At 35.4% G+C, this 10,855-nt stretch overlaps 1 protein-coding gene and 1 non-coding gene across 3 annotated transcripts in view; both read right to left on the bottom strand.

The window, feature by feature from the left end:
• Positions 1-71: 71 nt before the first annotated feature.
• The window catches only part of LOC110370379 (ankyrin repeat domain-containing protein 29), a 41,231-nt gene continuing 30,447 nt past the window's right edge, over positions 72-10,855 (bottom strand). The window contains exons 9-12 of one of the 2 annotated variants that reach the window (XM_064038776.1): positions 7,269-7,406; positions 2,162-2,235; positions 1,728-1,832; positions 72-1,519 (exon numbers count right to left, since the gene is read on the bottom strand). In XM_064038776.1, the coding sequence (XP_063894846.1) occupies positions 1,814-1,832; positions 2,162-2,235; positions 7,269-7,406 (231 nt within the window). In that variant the 3' untranslated portion in view covers positions 72-1,519; positions 1,728-1,813. The remainder of the gene's footprint in view (positions 1,520-1,727; positions 1,833-2,161; positions 2,236-7,268; positions 7,407-10,855) is intronic. The other variant, XM_064038775.1, reaches the window with a different exon arrangement.
• Trnac-gca (transfer RNA cysteine (anticodon GCA)) lies at positions 9,073-9,144 on the bottom strand. Its single transcript has one exon. It is a non-coding gene; the product is annotated as a tRNA-Cys (tRNA).

Below are 10,855 nucleotides of genomic sequence, written 5' to 3'. Positions count from 1 at the left end.
ACGGTACGATTTTTATAATAATCATATTTTTTTATTTTTGAATCATTTTAAATTACATTTTATAACTCGAGTAGGTAGGCCTTGTTAATAATATTTAAATAATGTACGATTAAAATTTAATGACATCGGGTAAGTACAATCGAAAATAGATCAGAAGTTAAAAATGTATGTAATTAAAATTAATGTTTATAATTTTTAACGATGTAATATAAAATAGAAGTTAATGTACATTATTATAATTATTATAAATCGTTTAAAGTTACACCGATGGACAGGTATTACATTAGGTCAGATGATTTTAATTTAGAAATTACATCTAGATATATCTAATATTAATATTAGGCTCTAAAATTAAGAGGTCATGATACTTTTAGCACACATGAATTTTAATTATAGTTTAGCAGTTCAATATTCTGGACCATAGAGATAATGATAGCCACCTACACATTACAACTAAGTTAATATTTTGGCTTAGATTTTTATATTAAACGTGTTCTTTATAATAAATTAGTGTTACGGAAATTCTTATGTAGAGAATCGTCTAAATAAACTGTGTAAATTTAATTTCCACATTATTTTATTACAAAGCTTACACTAGGTCATTTTAATCTTATCACCAATGGACAGACATTTTTTACATAATTACATTAATTTACCTTTGAATTTAATATTAACGCTTGCGATGCGTTTTTTTCCTTAATTACAAAAGCGATTTTGGATGTGCACATTTTTTAATGTATGGAATATAATCCTACATTGCATGAATTCAATAGTGCAAAATATATTGGATAATGTAATCAATGATTGAAATCGACAAGCGGATCGGGTAAGGCACTAGGATAGAAGCGAATATTTACAACAGGTGATGCTAACTGCTTACTTGGAATTGACTTATTTGTTCCTTTGTATTGGAAGGCCTCATATCGAATTAACTACATCTAAGCAGACATTTTTGAGTGTTTAATCCAGTTTCTATCTTTGAAAGGTAGATTGTACCATTCAATTATATCTATTTAAATGGCTTGAAATAGGCGAAGGTAAAATAGCTTTTTAATATGAACATCAATTTTAGGACATAGCAGGTACACTGGGAATATGAAACTTATAAAATAAACATCACACACATATTATTACATAAAAAGTGAATTGGAATTTCCAAGTAATGTTATTTGAGCATAATATGGAAACAGCTAAATTTATTATCACATCCAGAAATACTGAAAAATCTATGAAATTATTCGAATAAACACTGAATACTGAAAATGCATCAAGTAGTGGTAAAATACGAGGCTAAAATACAGTCCGTGAGCCACTCAATTTCGGCGGGCTAGGTGGGTAGGCAGCGCAGGTATTGGCCTTGTGAGGGCTGCGGTAGTGGCCACGGCAGCCCAGTCTCATGGCGCGTTGGCGGAGTGGCGCCGCGCCGAGCAGTTGGCGCAGTCGCACGGCCGCGGCGCCGCGTCCTCCGGCACGTGCGCGTGCGCCGCGCGGTAGCATAGCTCGCGGTAGCGGGCACAACCTGCGGGGGAAAACATGCTTAGGGTGCTGGAAGCTTTAAACCAAGGCTTAAGAGGGGAGTGCCTTTTTTAGACCACCAAGGTGTCCACGATATTTATTATATTTTGGGTTTCTAAGATTTTGACATGATTTCAATAACCAGACATTCTTTGCGAGAAGAGTAATGTGAAGAGTAGTTAGTAGCGCTATCTATCGAAGTAGAGAGGTACCTGTGGGCGGCAGTGCTAGCCTGGTGTCGGCCGCGAAGCCTCGCTGAGCCAGGCGGTCGAGGAGAGTGCTGGCCGACCATCACCTCTCACTGTTGTGCTCCACGCCTGGAATTTAAAAATCTACTTATAAAATGCTATTTTTACGCTAAAATAACTTATATTCGCCTTAGTTTCTTGAAATAATAAAGAGTGGAATGTAAATGGTCTTAAACTACATAAATAAGTAAGAGTAACTAAGCCGTGCTGAAGAATATTGAAGATACATTTGGTTCAGTAAAGAAATGGAAAATATTGATTTCTTCAGAAGCAAAGCACAAAGAACCTAGTAGGTAGGTAATAAAATTAAGAATTTGAACTAATTAAATAGAAAAGATACATATCTACCTCTACTAATTAATTACATAGGTAACTAATCATGAAAAGAAAGACATTACCTACCTTCACTGGGGGCGGGAGAGTGGCCCCTGGACCTGTCATCAGCTCGAGGCGACGCCGAGCCGTCAGATTCCTGAAAATATTAAATAGCAATCTTTGAAACTTGTGGAAAGTGCATAATAAGGTAAGTAAACATTAAGGTAGGTTGATGTAGGTACGGATATTCGCTCGAGCGAGTTTCTTTAATTTCCGAACGCATCTTTTCTTACATTTCATTCTTCCACACAACCACTTTTCCTACCTACCTACCAAAGAGATTTCGGGTTTAATCCAATTTATAGAAAGATACAAGATAAACCACGAACTATTTATACAATGAGGATAACTTGTGACATTGGCTGAGTCACTATTGTCCTGAATTGGGATAATACAGAATTTCTCATATCGATTGACCCTGAGGGAAATGAAACAGTCTTTGACGGCCATTGATGATGTTGGCATGAATAGCGACGCAAATGTTGTCAACTGACCGAAGAGGGTTCGGTATGATTAGGGTTGACAAATATTAGATGTCGCTTTAATATTTTGTGACAGTTTACACAAGCTTACAGACAGCACTGAAGTGTTCTCGCCCACGTTACTGCGGATGAGTGTGATCAACCTAATGGATCTGTCGCTGGCATTAAAATAAGATTAGCTAACAGTTTCGAGTAAGTAAAAGCCGCGTAAGACAATTTCATTTTCCGGGTAAGCCTCGGTGCCTTTATGAAATAAGATGATAAATCGAGAGAAGTGATTAGTGAAGGTCAGAATTGCGATCTGGTAACTTTTGATGGGGAACATTTCACCTTTGTTAAGAACAAGTATCTAAGACATTAAAGTATTGCGGTTGGCATGACGCTTTCTTCAGATATTTATTTGCAAATGAGATAATAACTATACCTATGTACCTACCTACATCTCTTGACCATGGATACCCACAGACCAAATTCCATTACTAGCACGACCTTTACCTACAGATAAACTAATAAAAACATTCCCAACGAGATCGTTAGTTTCGAAGCGCAGTTCGACTCCTTTTGGTCCGGCAAACTTCGTCGTACTATCTAATATGTAACTCCCTGTGAACTCGCTCCGATATAGAGGTAGAGAGTGTAAGTTTGTTACCAGCCATCGCTCCAGAGCAAATTGAATAATTTTACACGGGACCCCACTTCCGACATCCTTCCTACCTACGAGATACCTACACTTAAACCTCAAAGTCATAATGTTATGAGAGCGGGAGTGGGTGGAAGTATAAGCATTTTTGAAGAGGGAACCCGGCCGAGCGGCGTTACCTTAATTAAAAACGGTCGGCCTTGCTTCTAGGTGATTGCAGGGTATTTTTAAAACCTTGCTCGCTTCATTGTTTGAATTGAGAACAATTGCGACTTGAAAGCTGCCAATTAATTGAGTTTTGCTGGTCTATTGAAATAAGCAATTGGTTTCCGTAGGGAATAGTAGCATTCATTTGAGACGGCGTAGGTAGTTTTCCATCGAAAAAACAAATAAAACCTTTCACGTACTTATTTACCTAACCCGCGGTTGACGCAAATTGCGATCATCGAAAAAACAAAAGCGGCATCTCCCACAGCAAAACAGCACGGTTTCCAAATGAAACCCGTCACGTCATCTAGAAATAAATTGAAAAACCGTGTCCAGGATATTCATAACAACAGACAACAACGTTGAATAACAACGGCCGGTAAATCGAATTCGCTCGGAGGACGGAAAATCGATATATTGACAGGAAATTGGCGTGAGCTCACACCGACAGACAAAGTTTTCAAATTTAAATTCACGTTAATAGGTGCACGAAACATTGTTATAACGTCGTAAGTGGAGAATGCGGAAATTATCGGGTTTTGCGGTTTCTAGGTTACCATGCAGTTACTACCTGCTAAAGTGCTAGAAGGTAACTGACGTAGGTGCCGACCTCACTAACCTAGCTTTCTGCTTAGGATCTATTAAAAATGTTAGCCATTGGTTCAGTGCCTAAAGCAAGTTGTATACTTTACGTAGATATTATTATGTTTTGAAAGATATAGCCAAAGGCACAACAGGCTTTGTTCTTTAAGTAAGTTGAGGCAAACTGCAAATTCAGAACAGCAATCACGAAAAGTTTGTAAGTAAGAACAGGTAGGTAAAAGAACCGACGTTGTTAGGATATGAGAGGACTGATGAATTTGTTAAAAGAAAACTCGGCAAGAAAAAGAAAAAATCTCATGAGAACTTCAGTTTTTAATAAATTACCTACTTACTTACTATAAAGCAGCTTTAACGTAACTTCGTAATAACAACTTTTCAAATTAAAATTCAGGTCCACACGAATCTCTTAAAGCCAAAGATCCGGAACGTAGCTGAATTGAAAATGAAAACAGATTGCCTTTTCTCATCGCAAAAATACATTTTCAAACATGTCCAATAACATCGAAATATGACTACAGCGCCCTCGGAAAATGGAAGTCATGCGCAAATATAAATATTTCAATAGAAAAACTACATGTATTTTTATTAAATCGAGGCTTTCTCAGGAATGGCGTCACCTGTCGTAGTAAGAAAACAAGACATCTCTTTGCAAATAATCCCGCGGGTGTTTGTGTGTCCCGGGATATTTTTCTTGGATATCCACTGGATGTTTTGATTATGGACTATGTTTTTCAAAGCCTTAGGCAGGTTGATGTTAGGTAAATCTACCTAGGCGGTCTTTTGTTCAAATTTTTCGATCTGTTTGGACTTTCAAATAGAAAATGTAGGTAGGTAGGTACACAGTCTTGTTTTTCCCTGAAATCAAAATACGCTTAAAATTTCAATTAGTCAAAACCAGATTCACAACTTTGGCTTGTGGTGCTTCAGTACCTATGAAATACGGATCTAAATTCCGGTTCGTCGCGTATCGAAATACGTGATATTTTATTTAACACGGCCTACGTTCCGGCGTCCGGTTTCCCTCCACAACATCGGAGCTAACCTTGCTAGCGTGTGTTGCGAATAAAATAGTTTATTTAGTAGATTGAACCCGAGAGATGCTCGCGTCATGATCGTGTTTTAGGGGATACGTGCGACCTCTTTTCGGCCTCTAGTTTTTTTCTTTTATGCATTATTTCTGAGTACACTTAGGCGTAGTGTTATGAAGAATAACAACATCGCCCTAAAAGCATATAGAGCTAGGAAACATTTACAAGCGCCGACAAAAGTAGGTACAATTTTGCTCAGCACTCACAATGTAAACTTCACAAAAAATAAGTAAGTTTTGGTCTCAGCAGGTTTTGAATTGAAAAGTTTTAATTGTGAGTTTTGCCGAGCTCGGTCACGTAGGATTAACTTCGTTCCAGTTACAATTTTCCGGCTGACTGTTATCAAATTGTACAGGCTTACGTGCAACGTGGACGCGTAACGACATTTGCCATTTTAAAATAGATCGTTTGGCTTCACGGATTTTGCTGAAAGTTAGTTGAATCCAAAAAACTTAGATATCATACTGTGGTTAAGTGTCTTTAGACTGATATTAAATAGTTTTAGAGAATATACATAGGTGAAAAAGTGTAAAGAGACTTAATTTACACATGGATGTCTGCATAGAATGGTGCGATTGGAGTAGTAAGCCAATAAATTATAAAAACCACTGACACAATTTCACATAAAAAAAAGTGAAAATCTTCTGAGTTAGGTACCCATTTTTTTCAGGTTTTCTTTCTGTACGCACTTATTTCCAAACTAATTTAAAGATTGACAGCGTAGTTTACCACGTGAACACAATCTAATAGCACACACTTATGATAAGGGTAGCTCGGTAATAGCCCATTTGTGAGCGATCCTCTAGTTTTGGAAATTTGTTTTGCTTCAGACAACTTTTGGCATCGATTTTAGTTTAGCAACGGAGTTTCAAGTCTGTCAACTAACAGTGGGGGCATAAACTATTTATGTGAAGTTAATTTCTTCTAATCGACACTAATGGAAAAGGATCGGTGTTAATTGCGTTTGAAATAATAGTTAGTAGGAGTCGAAACAGCTGGGATTTTGTGATTAAAGGCGGATTACATGGCTATGGCTACTGCATGCAATTTTTTTTTTAAATCTTATAATTATGATGTAAGGGTAAATGTAGGTCCTGCCGGGGCTATGGGGTTGTTCGAAAGAATTACCGCGGCCCTGGTACAGAAAGGGTTCATGAAGGTACATGGTGAGTTTTAGTCGGTAAGAGTCTGAAATTCCCTCACGCTACCTAGGCAGTAAAATGTGATTAGGTATATAGTCATTATGAAAAACTAAACGAAAAATTACAAAGTATCAAGGTTGGTTGCTGTCAAAACAAGTTGATTGAATTCTTCGAGATTGATGCTAGATTAAATTTTTTCTAGCTACTTTATGTTATTTACTGCCTTTCAAGCAGTTGTTTTTTAGATTAAAAAAGAATAGATAATGAGGGTGGGAGAAACTTCACAGAATTTTTAGAAAAACAAACATTTCAAAGACTAAAATCCGTCGTACCTAGTTCAAACGGATTAATTCATAATCCTTTTTTCTACGGCTCGCGTACTTTTTACGAAATATTGAAAAGGTTAACCGTAAAAATAGAATATTTGACGCCAAAATATAAAAATAATATTTTTTTAGATGATGTAGGTGCTGAAGAGAGAAAACCATTTATCCAGGTAAAGTATACCTAAACCAATTTATTTGATACTTTTGGCAATTATGTAGCTATAGTACCTTATATTATGTACAGGTATATTTTGTTCCAAAAAATTGCCTTAGGTATATATATACTCACCTACATACTGAAAGTAAGTTTATTTACATTTCAGTTGAGAAGCTTCTGAACTAACTACTGATCGAGAAAGAACAACAAAACTTCATTCACAACTTTATGTAGGTATGGGATATGAAAAAGTTGGTACGTATAATAAATATGTTATCCAAATACAGAGTTGGTACTTATTTGTGAATCTTTAAGATCATTAAATCTGAGACAACGTTATTTTATATTTCTAAAGTATACGTTTTAGAAAAGTGGCATTAGGTACAAAATTGACATATAATTGATAAAATGTGTTTTTAAATAAGGGTAAAGGCGGAATTTTAACTTAAACTCAAGAATTTTAACAGAATGGGATAAAAACATACCTGGTGTGGTATCTCCAAGTTGGCAGTGGCAGTCAGCAGGTCCAGGATGGCGGAGAAAGATCCTCTCGCTGCTCTTCGGAAACCCTCGGGAGGACCTTCCGCCGCCCCACCAGCCACGCTCACCGGGGATTGAGACCACTGGAAATATTGCTTTATGTTAACCATCTAGGAAACTATACTAACTATATTGCTTAATGTTCACCTTCCAATAAACTTATCTATTTGCACTTTATCGGAAGGTTATGTACCAAATACGTATGTTTTAAAAAGATAGGGTTTAAGATTATAGTTTAGTTTATTTAACTTTCAGGGAAGGACTAGTGACTGACTTTGCAGCTTTTTTTGCATAATCACTGGGATACGGGTATTACGTCTAAAAAGTTTTACTTAACTCTCGAAAATTACTTCACTTTTTCAGTTTCCCGGCAAACAAAAGTGAACCCTTTTGTGTTAGGCACTTCTAACTTCTTCCCTGAAGTTTTGGGTTCGTTAATCCATCAAACAAACTTTTAACATTTGTAATGATATTAATTAAATAGGTAATGAGATCCTAAGCTAACAATAACTCTGTCGGAATGGTTCAACACTTTTTGCTACAGTTTTTCATTCATTTAGGTTAATTATAATCCCTGCAAAGGTTTTACAATACCAGGAAACAAGTATTATTGAAGTTAAGAAAAAATGTTAGCTTAATAGATACTTATTTTATGTGCTTTTAAGTTGAATGTGTCTAGTTTACAGCTTCTGAGACCGCCTTATTATTTCACTGCAAAAATGTTCTAGTTAAGATTAAGAACTGATAAAAGAGGTTTCTCAGAATAAATGCCTTAATTCACTTGGAACTTGACAAGGAATACTGTCGAGCTGCATAGTTCGAAGATAGCTTACAAAAGGTGGTTTTTTATTATACACTTTTTTTAAGTCTACAAAAGACATGTGCAATTTCTTATTTTAAAACCTAATCTATAAAGGTTACGAAAAAAAAAAGAACCTAATCTAGGTACTATATTGAAAATGGAGCTTTAATTTTCTTGTTGGTAGGTAGGTATACTTATTAACTGTGCTTATAGGTAATTCAATATTACGTTTAGGCATCTGGTTTATTTATTAGTATGTCATGTCAATGTGTATCTAAAACAAACATTGATTACTCAGGAAATCCATACTGATGATATTATGATTGGATACTACGGTGTCGTCAATTTATTTATTAATTCCTCATCATTCATATTTCATATGAGATGTAATTTATTCATAATGTTGGCTTTTAACGTTCAAAATGATTGTATTTATTCTGTTATCAGTAGCCAGTAAATTTCCCAAGAGACAAACAAATAATAGCTTGTAATAGATGTATTGTTTCTATCAAATAATAACAATCTCTCTAGTTTAGTTTTCGCAGTATATTGATAAAGATAACAATAGCTGCATATTTTATTATTCATTACCATTTCTACTGGGATAGCAAGAAATACAAGAGGTATAAACTCTTGGAAGATATTGATGTTTGTCGAATCAAGACTGAAAACAATAGAATATTTTTACTAGAAGAGCTTTGAGGGTAATTGACGCCAGAGATATACAATTGAATATATGTGTATGCTCAAGTGAAGGGAAAAAATACTTGTGATTTGATGATAGTACTTATTTGATGATTTTCATGAAGAATTCTCAGATAACTTCTGCAAAGAAGTTCAGTAAAATCAACCGTAAACCTGGTTTTATTACGATTATTTTCAATAACTTGGTATGACAAGTAAGGAAACAGAGGCAATATTGCTAAAACAAACAAAAGAGATTACTCAGGGGACACCCGGGTTTGAACCGGGGACCTCTCGATCTGCAGTCGAATGCTCTACCACTGAGCTATATCCCCTTGTGTCTGCTGCTATTAATAATCTTATCATGTAGTTTTAATTAGGTATTTGTTAATTAGAAGAAAAGCACGTACGTTTATTTTTTATCGAAATAGCAGTTCAGCATAATATACATTTAGTATTAATCGACAAATTAATGTCGGGAAAATTGCCAGTGCGCTCAAAGAAATGGAAGCACGTAAGTATACGATACGGTAATAATATATTGACAAAAAATAAATGTCATAGATATTTTATGTTTACATAGGTATTTAACGCTTTAATTCGAAGAACAAACTATGTACTTAATTATGAGGCTTAGTAGTTTCTAGTACCTACCTACCCCAAACAATTGTTTCACTAACATTAACGTACCTATTATGTGACCCAACTAGTAACCATTAGCAAAATCACCGGAATGGCGGAATAACTTGTAGCTAAGGCAATAAACGTTTATTAGGTTGCTAAATAGCCTATTTATATTCCCACACACATAGTCGCCTGTAAATAGGAAACGCCTACAAAAATTGCGTAAATGACCTTTTCAAGAATATTTATTTGTTGTAACGTGATTTAGACAGACGAACAAACCATGGAGAGATGGAGTGATTAAGCATTGGTCATTGAGTATTAAACTGACACACCTACTTTAGTGTGTTATACTTACCAATAGGCTAAGTAAATACATAGGTACTTGTATGTAAATGATTAAATCGGTGGAAACTGTGGAAAAAATTCTATAGATACATCTTACAGCTTTGGGAATGTCACGAAGACAGAGAAGAAATATTGTTATTTGGACCTAAAACAATAGAAATTCGAAAAAAACATGAATAAAAGCAGAGCCATGTTTTATGCTGTTTATGTTTCTGTTGCGACAGTTAGTATTTTGTATTATGCAATAGATGTGAATGTACCAGGAGAGCAGAGCCGGTGCGGAGGTCGTCGCTTCAATAATTCAGTGTACCTGAGCCTGCTGCCTGATTCTGTACACGAGATCCGTAGTTTATCATGAATAGTAAACTGAAATGTTGGAGCCGGTTTATCTAACGATACCTTGTAAATCTTGTAATGTAATAACACTGTATGATTTTTAGATTGTTTCTTATCTTTATTTCGGTACATCTCTTATTTTTGAAAAAAGATTCTTGTATGATTTGCTTAGATTAACAGTGTGTCTATATGTGCCTCAAGTGGTCGGGTTATTCAAAGGTTTAACTCCAATCTACTAGCTAGAGGATACATCATCTCTAGGGATCGCCAAAATCTGACCGTAAATCAACATAAAAATATGACTCGACAAAGAATTTATACAACTTTGTTATTCCGAACGAGTGCCATCAATAATGTATGAAATCCTCTTGAATGAAATATTACGTGGCCATGCAAATTCCATCGACGCCGCGTGATCGTTTGCTATCGAATAATATAAATATGTGATACGTTTCATTTTATGTGTGCCTGGTACATCAATCGGCTAAATATGAATACATAAATGTTGCCATTTTTATTCATAGCCCATATCTTTTCCTTGAATTACATGCTAATGAAGATTGATGTCTAACAAAAGTTGCTAGCAAACGTTTTACATAATTATTCTTTTATTTGATTATCGTTTAGATAAATAAGTTTAACAAAGATAGATCCACCTACTCAATATTATAAAAGTACGAATTGAATGCATTGCAAATAAATCAAATCTTAATTGGTATGTCGACGGCCATGTAGGTA

The sequence above is a fragment of the Helicoverpa armigera genome, chromosome 17 (genome assembly GCF_030705265.1).
Source record: "Helicoverpa armigera isolate CAAS_96S chromosome 17, ASM3070526v1, whole genome shotgun sequence".
In the NCBI taxonomy this organism is placed as follows: Eukaryota; Metazoa; Arthropoda; class Insecta; order Lepidoptera; family Noctuidae; genus Helicoverpa; species Helicoverpa armigera.
The sequence above is the reverse complement of the archived record's forward strand: the minus strand, read 5'-3'. Positions and strand labels throughout refer to the sequence as shown.